Source organism: Rhinolophus hipposideros (genome assembly GCF_964194185.1).
Source record: "Rhinolophus hipposideros genome assembly, chromosome: 6".
Taxonomy (NCBI): domain Eukaryota; kingdom Metazoa; phylum Chordata; class Mammalia; order Chiroptera; family Rhinolophidae; genus Rhinolophus; species Rhinolophus hipposideros.
The window spans coordinates 25,350,550-25,368,740 of NC_138052.1; the positions used below are offsets into that span (position 1 = coordinate 25,350,550).

Sequence of the window (18,191 nt, forward strand, 5' to 3'; positions counted from 1 at the left end):
GTTAAAAATGGATAAAAAGGAACTGAATTTGCTTTTTCAGGTCAGTTTGCTCATCTAAAACTAAAAACAAAACAGCATCACTTTGAGAATGGAAAAGATTTTTTGTGAAATTAAAATCTAAATAAATATATCAAAATGGATTGACTAAATATATTCACAGGTCAGTAATATTTCTATAATTATTTTGGCAAAAGGCCAGTCAATTCAATAAAACATATACAACAGTACACCTACTGTGTGCAATGTGCTATGGTGTTGTTTACAACTGTGACTAAGGGTTGTAAAATCAATTTAAATCAGTATTAAAAGAAATGAAATAGAACAAATAAAAAAAGAAGGTATCAGAGTTTATCAGATGTAATAAGAATATGTATAATGTAATGAATGCTTTATTTCAGTTATAAATATGCCTACACATGGGTATACTAGGTGATAATGTTAATATCTATCTTGGTGAGGATCATGATTGAAAGTTTGAAAATACTGCTGCTTTAGGATCTTTGGGTCATATAAAACTGTGTAAGATACAATTGCCATCCTCAAGAAACTTCTAACAGTTATTGAAGTATGGCAACTACATAGCTAAGTAGAAACAAAATCTCAGGGATTCAAAGAAGAGAGGTATCATCTCTGTTTCAGAGGTCAGGGAAAGTGGTTGAGATGAGACTTGGAAGATGAGTTGAGCTTTGATGGGTAGAGGAGGAGAAAGGGGCTCTGGGTAGTGACACGTGAACTGTCTTCAGGGAACCCTGAGTAATTTAGGCTACAGCCCAGGATACTCATGGAGAAGGATTGAAGTAAGGCTAGGAAGACAGCATAAAGCAAACTAAGAAATCCAGGCCACTGAGGCTGTACTTAAGTTGATAATGGCAGGAGAGCAGGAGGTAAGATATACGGAGTTCATCTTTAGGAAGTTAAGTTGTCACAGGCTTACAGGATGCAATAGTAGGCAACTTTAGTAGTAGTAGTCAGCTCCTGAGGGTGGCTGGAAGAATTGGGACTGGCCTAGATGAATGGTTCTCAGTTGCCTGAGGGTGGGGGTTGCGATTGGGAGTGCACATAGATATCAGAATGGTGAGGAATAAAATAGGTTTTGAAAGTGCATGATTTTATACTTACTATTTTCACAATCCAAATTTCAGTAAGTGTCACTCTGTGAAATCCCTCTGGAATGGGGACACACACCTCATTTTAAAAGAACCTAATCGCCAAGTTCCTTTCTAGTTCTAACCTCTTTTGGATGACTTTATGAATGATTAGGCTAAGGCTAAAAGAGGTGACATGGCTAGGTGGCAGAGCTGTAACTAGACCCCGAGCCTTCTAAATTCCAGGATAGTGTTCATTCCATCACACCATATATCTGGGATGGTTTCTATTTCACAAATGTAACAATTTAGGCGAGTAGAGGTCTAGCTGGAAAAGTTCACTAGTGGGCTCCAGATATTCACTCCCCGTTGGGCTGCTTTTTGTTAGAGACTGCTGTTCTGATAGGCATGGCAGGAAAAACGAATTTGTAAAACAGGCAGGCCTTCCACCATAGCCCCTTCTTGGGGTAAATATTATTGTGACCACACCACAATCCAAATCATGACCATATACAACTATCAGAATTAAAAAAAATAAAATACCAAAGCAATGTATAACAGCCACACTCTAAGAGACCTCTTATCTATCAACCCACAGTCATATATACATATACAAACTTTTAAAATTAGGGTCTCTTCCTAATTTCCTAGTATCTATCAATGTCTTGACCTTTTCTCATTCATTACTTAATTCATTTTATCAATTTCCTTGTGTCCTTCCCAAGTGCACATGTCCTATACACGTTGAAGACAGTTTATGAAAATGAAAGAGCATTTTTCCTCAGCAATATTTTCATAGATATAACTTCTGAGAACAATTTCTTGAGAGATGTTTTGGGAGTTGTGTTCCAGAACATATTATCTTCCTGGTCTTCCCCCTAGTAGGATGGATAAATGATGTTGCCTTAAGGGTTGCTCTGAATTTTCTGGTGTCAGTATAAAAGATTAGTATTTCACTTACAGAAACTACATGCAGGAGTAGACTTGAAGCAGGCCTGAAGTTTAGGCCTGCCACAGGATGGCATGTCTGGGAATGATCAGGGGAAAAAGACGGATTCTCACAGGGCACACTGAGGAATGGGAGTCCGTTGTTACTACTAGTTCCTTGTGTCTGGTGAGTCTCGTGAGCGTTTGGGAGGGAAGGGCAGTGGCAGAATTAATAAACCTTTCCTGAGAAAGGAAACGAGAGCCTCTCAGAAATTGAATGGGAACATCGCCCTTGTCAGGGGCACCCATGAGATCAGGGCCAGGGAAGCTTGCCCCGCTAACTGGGAGTAACGCTTACTTCGCCCTGTGGAGGATTTCTGTTTAAGCAGCTGCCCTCGTTACCCACAAAGCGCCTTCCGTTCAGTTACAGCACGGCCCCTTCTGGCAGCCAAGTGACAACTGACCACAGTGCAGAGGGATATGTGCTTTTTAACTGATGGAATGAATCTGGGTGCTGTGAGCAATTAAGAAGGGAAGGGAAAGTGTGTGTGTGTGTGTGTGTGTGTGTGTGTGTGTGTGTGTGTGTGTGTGAGTTCGCGAGTGCATGGGGGGGGGTTGGGGGGGAAGCGTAGGGGGGTGGCAGCGGATAACAGGACAAGAACCATCTCTGTAGTTGGGATATCCAGGAGGAGAAAGGGTATGCATGTGGCTATGTAGAGCTGTAGAGCGAGGAGAAAAAGTTAAGCAACACATAACACAAGACATCAATGTAGGTGAATGCACAGAATTATTCAGGAAATGGCAGAGAAAACTGGAAATCATGAGGGATTAGGTTGGGGTCAGAGTTTGAAGAACCTCATTTGCTATAAAGGAAATTTAAGTTCATCCTGCAGAAAAAACCAGTGAGACCCATTTCTATTAGTATTGTTATACTACTGCAATTCTCTTCTTGGATGATCTGATAACAGTAAGTGGATGAATTGAATATCAAAATGTCCAGAGGCCTGGAGACTGATCTGAAGCCTTTGTAGGATTGAAGGTCCCAGAAGATAAGGGCAACAACTGGGAAGGACGCAACAGAAATGAGAACGAAGCATGGGAATTATCTCCATGGGATTCATTCTCTGATGTAAAATTCTTAAGTCAAACAAAAGATATAGTAACTTACATGGTTCAACAAAAATAATTTACATTGCTGTCACCGCACAGACAGATGTTTCCTCATAGGCAGTCTTAGGATATGCCTTTACTTTTATTGCTTTGGTCAATGCAACTGCTCTCTGATACATTCTTTGTATTTGCACTTGTTTCATTACTGGCAAAATTAAAGATTTTTTCCCCCCTAAAATTTGATTTAGTATTTATATCTTCAGGTATCACCACCTCTGTTGTTTATTAGCTGTGGGACCTTGGGCAAGTTATTTAACTTAAGCCTTAGTCTCTTTGTCCATACATAGAAGAGAGTAATTGTACCTACTGGGAGGACAGTTGTGATATAAAATGAGATAGCAGAGTCAAAGGCCTACCCTGGTGCTTGGCGCAGAGCAAGAGTTCAGTAAGTTGTTGTACTTATAATATGCTGATGTTCTGCAAGCCTTTGTCTGTAATATATATTTAAAATATATTCTTAATTTCTTATATGAATTTTTTGTTTTGTTTATTGCATACAAGTTATTTTACTCTGTGTCTTATTTTCATTAAAACATATTATATTTTAGAGCTGGGATAATAAGTATATTAAGTTTGGTTATCCTAAGTTTGTTGGATGTTAAATTTATACACAAGTTGGGTTTATTTCTGAATTCTCTTTTTGTCCATTTTTCCACTTTCATGTTTTTGAATCTGTAAAATACTCTTTTAAAAGTTATCACTTTATACATGTTTTGAATCTATAGGACATATTTTTCTTCATTCTTCTTTTGTGAGTGATTTGTTTGATATTCTTCCATTTATTTATTTTGCATGAATTTTAGAACTAATCTGTGCAGATACATAAAGTAATATTCTGGCATCTTAATTGGAATCTTGTTAAATTCATAAATTATCTTAAGAGATATTGTCATTTCTATTATAGTATTTATTCTTTACTGTCAGGAGCAAATATGTCTACATTTATTCAAATCTTCCTTAATTTGCCATTATACTTTGTTGTTTTCTACAGCAAAGGACTGGGAGACAGAAAACTACAGATTTAAATCAGATTCTTGGGAAACTGACTTCACCAATCATATTCTTGGAAAAGTGACTACATGTCTATTTCTAAGAATAATGTGTAGGTGGCTTTGTTTACTGACAGACTACTTCAAGTCCATGCTACTTAAATGGAACCCATATAAATCATTTTCCTCAGCTATACACTGGGGATGTTAATACTTGTTTGATTATTTAGTGACTAGATTATAGTAAGGGTTGTGAAATAATGTATTCAAAATTAATGAAATTGTTACAATATAAACAAGGGAATGTATGGTATAATAAAATGTAATTATAAAAACATTTTTTGCTTCCCAGAGAGGAACATTCTAGAGGGGAAGAACCATAGTCTTCTCTTTTTGGTATCCACAATATGGTTCCAGACCATAAAAGGAGCTCAGGAAACACTACTATGTAAGGGGAAGGAGTAGACAGCAATAACATTAAGAAAAAAATTAAAAGATAAGGAATAGGTTTGGGGAATGGTATGGTTTAGAGAGAATGAGTTTATTCAATCTTACTTATTTCATTTCATATATAACCATCTTATAATTCAACATTGATTAATATTTTAATGGCTTTCCGTCTGCTGGGCTCCCCTTGTAGCAAAAATGTATACTTTTATGTTAATGTGATTTAAGTTCTTTGGGTTCCTAGAACCTTTCTATTATTTTTTCCTTAGTGAAGCTGCTCTGCTGAAAATGAGATTGTAGCTGGGAGCTGAGTGAAAAGGGAGATGGGAGGAAAGGAAAATGTTATATAATTATCCAACATTTGACTCTAGAGTTAAGGATCAGGAGTATGCCAAGATCACAGTAACAACCATTGTCACGCCAGATACTAACCAGAAGCCCTCCACATACTGTTCTTAACCTCAAATTAAAGGTGAATCAGAAAGAGTCCTGTCTGCCAAAACTGTAGTTCAGGCTTTTACTTCCCTTGCAACCTTTCTATCCCCCCCACCCCCCCTCAATGCCTAAAGCGAAAACTGCTTCTCCCACCATGTCTGCAGTAGGAAAGAATCCTGATGTAAGGTTTTTGGCTCTTTATAGAAAAAAAAAAATTTTGTTTAGAATTATCATTTGTGGGAAATTATTAAGTATACAAACACATTCCATTGATTTGATATCTTAAGCATTTTTTTTTTTTTTAAAGAACCATCTCAAGGGCTAACAATGTGACCCTGTTGTGAGAACTGGCCAAAACTGAAATATTTGCATTTAGGAGCATCTCAGCTTTTTGGCTCATTTGTAACATGGAGTCTAAGGATGCTTTATGTAGCAGAATGACCTTCCAATTTTACGGATTAAAAGTAATTAAAATGGGGGGATGGGGGCGGGGGGTCCACAGTGTGAGGGATATAAATGATGAACGTCTAAGTATTACCTTGTCTTGTGCACCTGAAACTAATAAAAAAATAAAAAGCTAAAAAAAAAGTAATTAAAATAATGGCAAGAATGAACTTTTAAGGTTCAGCATTGTTAATATCCTCTTTGGATCCAAAACGCATTCAAGACTCAGTCCATATGCAAACTCTGAGTGAAGTACATAATTTTATAATAAAATCTGCGTAGTAGTTTAGAAAGCACTTTGCCCCAAATTATCTAATTGTGCAGAAATCTTCATTATAAATCACTGAAGTGGATAAGGCAGGTAGTTTTCTTATTGGTATTTCTCTTCCCCATCTCCTCCTTTGTATTGTACACATGGATTGACTGAGGTCAACCTAGAAAGCTAAAGGACCCTGTCCCAAACCTGATCTTTTGACTTCAATTTCCATTAATCAAAATTCCTCATTCTTGGCACTATGGACATTTTATGTTGTACATTTCTTTGTTATGAGGGGCTGTCCTGTGTATTGTAGGATGTTTACCAGTATCCCTGTCCTCTACCCATGAGGTGCCAGTAGCACCCTCCCCCCAACAATTATAACAACCAAAATGTCTTTTGATATTGCCAAATGTTCCCTTGGGGTGGAGGGCAAAACCACTTCTGACTGACATTATAAACTTTCCGAAATATCAGTTCACCTGTAAGTGATAATTAACTCCATTCTCACAGAAACCAACTTAACTTCATGTCTGCTCTTCCTTATAGGACATGGTTGCTAGATATGTCTTCAGACAGACATCAGCTTGGTTGTCTCTAGCAAGAAGACTGCAGGCCATACTTTAATATTTGTTAAGACTTCTTTAGTCAACCAGGCTAGACTGTCTCAGACATTTTGCATAGGCTTGGTTTTTTTTTCTGTAATGACCTGCAGATCCACGATGCATATTAAAGAGCTATGGTGGTCAATGGTGCAGTTCTCCAAATATTTCTGCTCCCCTAAATTCTGGGCTCAAAGCAGGGTTGCATTTTCTGGCCGCCCCTTATGGTTGGACAGCACCTTGCAACAAGTTCTGGCCAATGAGTTTAGTGGAACCCCATGCTACTTTTAGGCCAGAGCACTGAATTGATAGGGGGAGAACTTCCTAGCTTTTTCTTTCATTTGGCATGGTAACTGGCAATGTTTGAGATGAGACTAGCTGAGGTCTCTCTGTAAGCTTGGGTCCCTGAGTAACCATGCAATAAACATATAGCATGAATGAGAAATCTTCCATGTTTTAAGCCACTAAGATTTTAAGGTCATCTGTTAGCTTAGCATAACTTAGCTAATTCTGACTGATTCGAAAGGGCTGAAAGACAAGAAAAAGATTGAAAAATAGGTTTATGTTAAATCACGGTGACCTATATTAAAACAGGAAATGTAATATAAAACTACTTAGAACTTCCTTAAGTCTTAGGGTTTTCTATTCTCATTCACTATCTCTCTAGTATTTGGAAATTGTTTCAAGGTAGATTTCTATATACCTGATATGGCATATAAATTGCATTATTCTACAATAGTGGTTGAAGTACTACCTAGCTGTGTAACCTTATTTAATTTCTCTGTCTCAATTTCCTCACCTGAGAATAATCGAGAACAATGCTTAGAAGAAGGCTTAGGACAATGCCTGGAATACAGTGTTAGTTAAATAAACCAGAATGGGGATAAGAATGGCTGAAGTTACACAGAATAGCCTGCTAGGAAACCTCTGGAGTAAAGACTGGCAAAGTGGCTTTCTAGGAGCATAACCTGGAAAGTTGTCAGGCTCATTCACCTTTCTACAACTTCTATGTGCAAGATGAGGTATTGTAGCCATAAAAAAAGAGTCAATTCACATTTGAAATGACAGAGCTGGACCAGAGGCTAAAGCATAAAGAAGCTCTGGTGAGACTGGGAAGTAAAAGAAGCATGTACATTGATAATATGACACCCCTTCTTATGGGTTTCCCCCATATTCCATAATTATTTCACAGCATCCTAGGTACCTGTTAATTATATATAAATGTCTCCCCATGGCTGAGCTCCCTGAGGGTGGAGACTGAGTCCTGTTCACTGTGGAATCCCCTTTCCATAGTACTCAGTAAAAGTATGTGTTGAAGTGAAGCCAAAGTGAGTAATAAGATTGGGCCTGTAATTCCTAGGCACTCCGTACTTGGGTTCCTAACTGCTCCCCACTCCACATGCACTAAATAGCTCAATGTGTGGGAGGGAGACTGTGAACTCAAAAACACGGCTGACCCTTTGAGTAAAATCCTGGTATTCTTTGCAGTGGTGGCCTAACACTACCCAACAATAAAATTGGCTAAGGAGCCTCTGCTAAGGGCTACCTTCCAGCCACTCTTCTCTGTCCATGCATTAACACCTCAAAACTGGCACAAACAAAACTGAACTCAGCAGCTTTGCAAATGAGCTGATTTTTATCTTCCTTCTTTCTCTACAGCCATCGATCTACCAAATTCTTTTCTGTGTTTCCCTGAGATCTCTCTCTCACAGTGCCCTGTCACTAATCTTTCAGCCGCTACCTCACAGACCACATCTGGGTCCCCACTGTAGAGTCTTACTGAGATTCTGCCTCCATATCATTGCAAGATAAACCTTCCTAAAGTACAAGTCTTATCATATTTTTTCCCTGTCCAAGATCTAGGCTCCTTAGTTTTTAGCTTTACCTAATCTACTTTGGCTACCAAGCCTCTCCATACTTTGGTCCTACCCTACCTATGTATGGTACCTATTACTTACCTATTCAGGTCTGTGGGCGGAATCTCCTATTCTGCTTACACTAGTGACCTCATAACACTAATTACTGAAATTGTTCTCTCGTTTAAAATACAATGTCTGACACATTTGCTTCTATATGCTTTGGCCATGTTTCCGCTTTGGGAGTATCCTAATCCTTTTGCTATGCAAGTGCTAAGTCTTCAGTAAACGCTCCACTCTAAGCCACATATGTCAGTACTAATATATAACTATATTATCTTGTGTTTCATTTTCTGTTTCCTGTGCTTATGTACACGTGTTCCCTCCTCAACGAAACTATAAATTGCTTGAAGACAGGGAGTTTACCTTATCCTTACCATACAATATTCATTGAGTTCCAGCACTGTGTCAGGTAGGCACTGCACTTGGCTTTGGGGTACAGTGAAGAATAAGATAGATATAATCCCGGTTTCTCAAAGCACCAACATTCTAGTGTGTGCGTGCATGTGTGTGTTTGAGAGGGCGAGGGGATGAGATAAAAAAAAAAGTACACATGATTAGAAACTGAGGTAAGCATCACGGAATGAAAGTATAGGGTGCTGTGAGAACATACTGAAAGAAAATGCCCCTGAGCTAAGAAGAAAAGGATAAAAGAGAAACAAACAGGCCAATGTCCAAAGATCTAAAGAACCTGCCTGGAACCTTAGAGGAAATGAAGAAAGGCTGGTATCCATAAGCGCTCAGAGCAGAAGATGAGCCAAATCAGATGAGACTACTGGGGCACAGGCTGGGTGTAGTTCTCAGCATTGAACCAGAATCAAGAAGTACTTGCTAAGTGAGGGTAAATTTTAAGTGGTCTCTAAAAGTCATAATGCACGATAGCAGACGTCATTTCTGAACTTTTGTTGTCTGTGTATTTGAAGTTAAAAACAAAATGCTGAACACCCAAAGCTTAAAAAGTATGAACACTTAAGCACTGAGGATTTCTGCTAGCTTTCTCAAGTTCAATAAAAAGGGATGGACCAATGATAACTATGATACGGGTTGTGGTCTACTCCATATTACAAGTTTGACACCAAAATGCTTTACACAGGCCACCTAACGGATGGTAATGCATTTCAGCCATTACCAGTGTGGGTAGGATCCAAGCCAGGGACCCCAGAGGTGAGAGGTTGTATATATCCAATTACAAATTCCCACTTTCCTTAAGTGTTAAGATGTTTAAAGCAATATATTTTATTTACATCAAGATGCACTGTATAAAGTATATTTGATAAAAGAGATGACTTCACGTTCTCAACTTAAGTCAAAGAATGCTTACTGAAGTATTTTTTTAATTGAATCCCACTTTAATGCTATTGTATAATGTTTTTGTTAACAGTGCTCATGTTGATTATTCGAACAAAGGGAAACATGAAAATTAATACTTAAGTTGTAAAGCTTACATCATCTATAAAAATACACATTCAAAAATTCAAAATAGATACCTGGGATATCTGTGAAGGTTTCTCCAAGGACAGATACATGGAAATTGAGTCTTAAGTCCTTAAGATGCATTAATACCTTAAAAAAACTCTCTGGATCTTTATCATGTTCCCTGGAAATAAACACAAAAAATATAACTTGTGATATCTTACAGCATGCGTTAGGAGAAGTGTTTCCACTTTTTACAGCATCAATTCCTTTCATGGTCTATTTTAGTTAGGAGAGCCACAGACATGCAAGCAGAGAATCCCCCTACCCCTTCTATTGTAGCATCAGCATTGAGTTGTTCCTTTTTTCATAAATATAATTTATCTGTCAGGAATCAAAATCCAGTCCTATTGAAGTCTTAAGGCTCTGCAGCCAAAAACATTAAAGGAGAAATCTATTATGTTTTTTTACAGTTTTTTATGGTTAGACTAGAAAGTCTAGTGTATTTTCCTTTTTCCTAAGATGGTTAATTTTTCACTTAACACAGGTTTTTAACAAAAGAAAAGACCAGTCTTCATGGGATGATTCTCTGTTAATCATGAGACTATACCAAAGATGCTTTTTTCATTTCCACGAGTGTGAATACCTTCCTCTCACATTTACGGAGCCCCTTTGCGTCCACAAGGAACACACAATTTAGGGAGTGAGAGCACAGACTCTCTCACTAATCTCGGATGTAAAATACTTGAATGGAGAATTATAACTACATCAAGAAGGGGTAGGCCTGAGTCAAAGTCCACTGAGTATTAACTTAGGAGTGGAGGTTAGTTGACATATAAAAGAATCGTAGTAATACAGATAATTAGTAGACGCTTTGAAAAACATGGATTATTTTTGTTTATTTAGCTTGTCAGTCTTCTTTGTAATGACAGAATGAGATGCTAAAGGACATTAAATTTTTAAAAAATTCACCAATTTAAGAAATCACATTAAAATGGAATGAGTTATTTTTTTACATTCTAAGGTGTGAATATTCCAGTATTTCTTGCATTTAATTACACTGTTTTAAATTATCTTATTTCAGACAGATGTGGACCAGATGTCTTGAAAAATATTTGTTTTTTATTTATAATTCAGAATTTTAAATCATTTTATATATTACAGAGAAATAGTTATATATCAGCAATTGAATTCCTCATTTACCAACTAATTATGTAAAATAAATCTGTAAATTGATCAAACTGCTATATGAAATATGAAAATTACATCATTCAGGAAATCTCATGAAAAATGACATCTGCAACCCTAAATGTGTTAATTCACAATTCAGTCAATATTTTCAGTATCAAGAATTAAAACAAATGCATCTTCTGATTAATATTTTAAAGTGGCATTTCTAATCTCAAGAAATTGTAAATTCTTACAGAATTAGAATTCAGCAACTATTTTAAACTCTATACCTCTGTTTGCTTTATTTCAAATAATAAAGAATGCAATGGAAAAGTGCTCATCCCTTTTTAAGATGATGCGGATTACATACATGTACCATGGGAAAGTTTTTGGATAGTTCTCACATACACCACTGCTGCAGGCAAGAACAAAGGCTCAGAAGAATTTGAAAGTAAAGACTATGCCATATGCTATCTCCAACGGTATTAATCAAATAGCTGCCACTTTTCTGTAATATGTTCTTTTAGTCTGATTTGCTTGGAGATACTTGAATGAAAAGAATGGAAACAATATATCTTAAAGAGGGAGTAACACTATAGGGAAATGTAGCCATGCATGTTTAAATAATTTTTCCCTTTGACTTTCAAAAATTTTGGTTATGGATCCCCAAAGGAATATCTATTCTAAATATTTCCTGCTGGTTTTTGTTTGTTTGTTTTGTATGAAGGTAAAAATAGATGCGGGTTGGGAGGAGGTTTAATCGGGTAGAAGCTGTAGTTCTTAAAAATCCCAATGTATTTTCAAAGCAGTAGGCTTTACGCACCTTTATTTCCAGTTTCTATATAAGATATATGCATTACAGTCCTACGGTGGTTTTTAGATATTTTTATAGGTGGACGAAAGCTTTCATATTCAATAGTCACTTTGCATAAGAACACAAAAGATATTTCTACGAACCTCCTCTTTTTGTTTAAACTGTAATACATGGACAAATATAAGGTGAGATTTTTTAGTCCCCAAAATTATCCTGAGAAAAGGAGACATTTTATACTAAAGTCATTATGATGTCTCTCATAATGCTAGGTACTCTCTCAATTACTTTATTTTGAAAAAAGTACTGTTTAGGGAAGTTGCTTTAACCTAAAACAGCATGCACTGATGAGAGTTTTAGATGGTTTCCGTAGTCATTCACTGGATAGGATTGGTAAAAATGGAAGCAAATTAATTTAATACTGAGGTAGTTATTTTGGAAGACATGACCTAACAATTCAAAGTGCTGGATGTTGTTGAAAACAAGTATTTTAAATATCACTAAAAAAGGTAATCATGGTTACTGGAGATCATTAGTAGTAAGTGGGTTTTTACAGATGGGGAAAAGATTTCCAGTGATGCCACGATACACAGTTTCACAAGTCTTGCACCTCAAACCACTCAGACTGAATTCCAGATGACAGGTGATGGAAAAATGCCAGGTGCCTGAAAAGGTGGCAACATTCCGAAGTCAAGATTCCATGGGAAGGGACGTTGGATTAAAGCTGCTTGATGAAATATAAGGGTGGGAAAAGAGCAATGCTTCCAAAAACATTCTACATGCTATGTGCTTTACAATATTATTTATTTCTAGATTGGTAGGCTGCATATTTTAAGTAGACACCTGACTATTTCTTCTATGTCCCGCAAAGTTAACATAGTCAATTTAGCCGAAAAATGTTCTCAGTTTTCTCTTTAGAAAAATGGGAAATTGTCTAGCATTCAGCAAAACCATTAAATATGTGCACAAGTGTTTAGCCACAGCCATGTATCAAGGCATGGATATGTCCGTGGCAAAGCTCAGTATTTTCTGTCGAGCCAAGAACTCTTTTTAGGTATCATCCATAGAGCTTATGCCAGTATCCATGATATTAATGAACCCATTTAGCAGAATATGTGAATCTGTCTTAAATTCCTTTCTAAGAAATCTAATGTGAAGCTCTCATATTTATGATTTTAGCATAAAGCATTAAATATAAGATGGAAGACTTAAAAATAACATATTTAGTGCTCGGTCTGCCAACAGCTGTCAAGATTAAACACACATTTCATAATATATTCCATTCTCTATAACCACACTGGTAGACTTAGGGGCTCCCTAAATACTCTTCTGCTCTCATGCATTGCTGGTAGGAATGTAGACTGAAATAATATTTTAGAGGGCAATTTGGTAATGTACATAATAAACCTTAAAATGTGTATAATTTTGCCCCAGTAATTCTAATTTCAAAAAGTTACTCTGGTAAGCGAAATAAGTCAGACAGAAAAAGCAGATAACCCTATGATTTCACTGATATGTGGTATATAAACCAAAAACAACAAAAGAACAAGACAAACAAATGAGAAACAAAAACTCATAGACACAGACAATAGTTTAGTGGTTACCAGAGGGTAAGGGGGGTGGGGGGTGGGAGATGAGGGTAAGGGGGATTAAATATATGGTGATGGAAGGAGAACTGACTCTGGGTGGTGAACACACAATGGGATTTATAGATGATGTAATACAGAATTGTACACCTGAAATTATGTAATTTCATTAACAATTGTCACCCCAATAAAAAAAAAGTTACTATGTAAAATAAAGAGGTGCACAGAAATTCATTCAGAGTACATTCATAACAGCATTGTTTATAATAGCAACCAGCTGTAAATAACTTAAAGAGATGATAAGGAAACATATCTTGACACATACATACGATGCCATACTATGCAACCGTTAAGAATAATATTGTAGAAGGGTATTTCTTGACATAAAAAGATATTCAAGAAATACTGTTTAGTAAAAGGGCGGTGACAGAATATTATGTATTATATGATCTGTTTTGTGAGACAAATGAATGTGTGTGCCTAGAAAAATGTTTGGGATGAACTATACCAAAATGTTAACATGGTTTATCTCTAGAGGTTGCATTATCAATGTTTCTTTTCTTCACATTTTCTGTCACTTTTTAACACTTTTTATATAAATTTATGTTAAACATAAATTCAAATTTCATACTCATAGGATGTTTGCATAATTCTGTAAAACTTTCAGTATTTATAGTAGCATAATTCCTCATTTCCCCTGACCCCCTACATTTGACAGCTGCCCATCAAGCAAACTTCATTCATCATAAAACATTCTAGAAGATGAGTCAGAGTCCAAGCTTCCTGGCAATTCCTACATTCTTGACTAGGTAAGAATGAAAGAGTCTGGCTGGGAACTCCTTCCTCCACAGCCCGAGTATGGTAGAAGAGACCAGCGCAGAAATATTTCAGGCTTACTGGAAGCAGCAGATATAGCAAGAACAGCTTTTATTCCCAAATATTATTCAGAACGTTTGAAAAGCATAAACTGTTTCCATGTGTTTTTCTTCCTATATCTGTTCTCTCTCTGTTGCCTTTCCCATTTAGTTTTTTAGAGCTAAATTTCTTCTTATTCCTCACTTAACATTCAGTCAGTAAATATTTATTGAAGATTGCTAAGTTCTCCATACTTGTCACTTGTACTCAACAGTTACCCTTTCCTATTTTCCCATATAACTTTGTACTTACTGAATGCAATCTCTTTGATCTATTTACTTGCCTTACCTTGGCAGAAACCTGGCTCTTTACAGATGCTATAGCTTTCCCAGCAGCACATCACTCTGGATTGACAGCTCCATGAGGGAAAGATAAATGATGTCTGGTTTGTTCACTATTAAGTACCCAGTGCCTTGCCAAGTAGTGGCACACATTTCTTGTGTTTGTCAATATCTGGTTGTTCTCTCATTCTTGGCACACAGAAGACTCCACATTCATCCTCTTGAAGTAGGGAAGGCTACAGGACTAGTTCTGACCAATGGATTGTAAGCTGACTGATGTGTGTCACTTCTAGGTAGAAATATCTAAGAGCAGTTCTGTATAGCACGATCTCTGCTGCAGTGATCCTTACAGAAGTCTTGTTTTAACCTAATACGGTTAGTTTAAAAGAGTGAGGCAGTTTGAATTGCTATGTCAGAGTTGACCTGCGAAGCTACCTAAACACGCAGCAGACTTTGAGTTAGTGAGAGAAATAAACTTTTGTTGTGTTTAAGCAACAGAGATTCGAGGAGTCTTCATTACTGCAGCATAATGTGGCCTATGCTGACTTATACATTCTCTGTGGCACAAAATTTGCTGCTCTAAAAATATTTGTTGAATAAATGAAGGTGTAGGAAAAGTGAATTATATTTATAAAGCTCTTGCTATGTTCAGGATCCCATGTTAAGTACCTGATTATAATCTTACTTAAATCTCTCAACCAAATGGTCATGCAAATATAATTATTCCTTCATCTGAGATCACACGGAAGAGACTGAATCTGCATTTGAAACTATGTCTCATGACTCCAAAGTCATACTCTTTGCTTTATAAAGTCTTTGCCATTTTTCTTTATTTTTTCCAATATACGATGAAAAGAAGAGAATTGGTACTTTCAGTGCATGGTTTCATTTCCAGACCATCAAGTTAGGGACATTCATTAGAGTCTTGTGACTTGAGGTTAAAACCCATTAGATAAGAAATGACAATTAGAATATGGAAAAGCAATATGAAATTATGACCTCTCCAACCCCATGGTTTCAAACTTCCCCTTTCTGATAGCCTGCTATCCTGTATCTTTATTTCCTCATTATGTATTTTGCTTTACTTCCAAGTTCAGTGATGTGTTCCTTATTCAAAAACATAAGGCTTCTATTTACCACCCTAGGTTAGCTGTGATAATCATTTACTTCTCTACTATCCTTTATAGGGCCATAAACTCTTCACGCCCCTTTACATGCCTGACATAGCAATGATCAGGTTTAGGTTTCCTCTACATATGCTGTTTTTTGCTTCTTAAATGGGGCTTCAAATAGACTTTAGCCAATAGTCTTATTAATCATCAACTTCTCAACTTTCTCTCTCTCTTTCTATCCATAACTCTCTTTCTCTAACTCTACTAGTCTTCCCCACCGTCATTTACTTAAGTTGACCAAGACTAAGACTATTCACTGTGGCTTTCTCTCATTCTCTTCATCTTTGGTATTTGTGATGTTTCAGTATTTTAGAAATTTTAACTGATTTATTTCGCCTCCCTCCACCTCCAGCACACTCAAGATGCTAAGGTATTTTATGTTCATTGCTTCAGGGAAGGCGTAGAGAAAGCTCCCTCTCAACTCTCACCAAAAAAGAGACAGTACTCTTGGCTGATTATAGAAGCAAAAATTTTTGTAGAAATGGTGAGGACTCAGGTAGGTACAACTATTTCAGCAAAATGGCATGAGAGTGTAGCATACACCCTCCTACACTGTGTCACCATTCCATCTTTAGATAAGAAACTAAGGACTGATGGAGGAGAAAGAGAAGAACAGAACTCTGAGAATCCTAGAGGCCGTGCACTATGCTTCTTGGGTTAGAAGTCTGGGGAAGGACCATGATTTCAGAGATTGAATGTCTGAGTATCTACCTAGGCAGACAGTACTGAAAACATTTGTGAGAGATTCTTGAGCTGTTGGTAGGCATAAAAGTGGAACCATGATTTCTATGTCAGGAAAGAATCATAGAACAGTGGACAGACAGAAGCAAGATATCCCTCACCAGTAGCCTGTGAGGAATGGGGACCAGGAGACTGGAAGACAGAGAACCTGAGTTCTGCCTGAGTTTTGTCTGAGTTTTCTACCACCATATTGAAATTGCAGAGAAATTAAGTTATAGAAAAATAAAATTCTAATTCATGCACATTAGGGTTTCATACCATCTGTACATTCATATTCTCACCTTTCCTTTTAATAACAGGGAGAGGTGTCTGCCATTCAAAATCCAAAGTTTATTAGAGCACTAGATTCTATACCTTGCTTCTCTTTGAGAGATCTCTGCTTTTGTATTCAGTTTCCTTCCTACTCCATGATTTCTTCATTTATGTCTTTGGCATTTTTCAGTTATCCCCTTTACCTGATAACATTTATTGATGATAATAGTTCTAATAATGCACTATTTATAGGTGACTATACACAGATCATTTCATCTTAGAGCATTAGCTGTGTCCCTTTTTTCCTACCTCCTGTATTTTCCCTACAACTGTGCCCCCATTCTCCCATTAGCCCATTTTCTTGGATGTAAGAGCTATTTAGAAACAACACCAGTTCCCACCCTTGCCCCATTTATTCTCATGCTTTTTTATGTTTTCTCCAACTTTTGACATCACTGACCATACTCAACTTTCTTAGAAATGATCCTTGCTTGGTTTCCAAGTTGTATATGCAGACTATGACCTAAAAACCTTCTCCCCAATTAAATCTTCCCACTCATTCCATCCAGAAGGCCACCCAGTAAAAGCCATATTCAACGAATCATTTTTTATCCCTAGTCTCACAACACAATTTCCTTTTAAATCTCCCCCACTGCTAAAAGCTCAGACCCCCCAGGCTGTTTGCCTTCAACAATGATTTCTACTCTCCCCAGACAGTGTATACAGTAATTCCATTCAGCTGTCTAACTTGCCAATGAGCCCTCTTTCTCTGCAACTCTGGCCAGGAAGCCCACAGACATTCATGCCTCAAAGAAATGGTAGGCCATGAAGAGTCTTAATTAAGATGAACTGGACCTCCCCACCCTTGAGACATTACTTAGGCGGCAGCCACTATTCCACATACTTTAAACCATCACAGTGTAATTACTTCCTCTCAGACCTGAGAGGTTCTTTGGAACCCTTTCCTTTCCCCAATGCATTACTGTCTTTCTATTTCCCTCTGGTAATACGGTCCTTGTTGAATGGAGTGATTGGGGCTATAATTTGAAACTAACTAATTATTTAGATTTTCTTTTGGATTATAACATTCCCCGCCAAGGGATGTGCAGAAATACATTCCAAACTCCTTGCTAGTTATCCCGAGAGCTACTCCTGTAGTCCACCTGCTATAGATAGAAACTTCTCCCAGTGTCCATCTAGGAAACTCAGACATCCCTGAGAATTGCTGTGTTTCTGCTTCTCAGAGAGGAAGATGTATGATTCTTGTTTCCTATTTTACCCTGACTGCCAGGTAGCTTACATTCAAGTTTTAAAGTACTTAATCTCAGCAACTACCGGATGGAAATATTAGTACTAAAAAATACAAGAACAGGAAAACAACAACAACAAATACCTCACTGGATGGACTTAATAGTTCAGAGGATACTGCAGAGAATAGAATTAGTGATCGGGAGAGGAGATAAATAGAACTTATCCAATGTAAACAACAGAGAGAAAAATAGAAAAAAAAATTAAAAAGTAAAAAAGAACTGAACCTCAGGGACCTGTGGGAAAAGAACAGAAGATCCAACACATTTTG

General features: G+C 37.1%; 1 protein-coding gene across 1 annotated transcript in view; it reads right to left on the reverse strand.

The window, feature by feature from the left end:
• The window catches only part of GTDC1 (glycosyltransferase like domain containing 1), a 346,643-nt gene that overhangs the window by 13,924 nt on the left and 314,528 nt on the right, over positions 1–18,191 (reverse strand). The window contains 1 exon segment of the mRNA XM_081051844.1: positions 9,759–9,868. Coding sequence (XP_080907970.1) covers positions 9,759–9,868 — 110 coding nt within the window.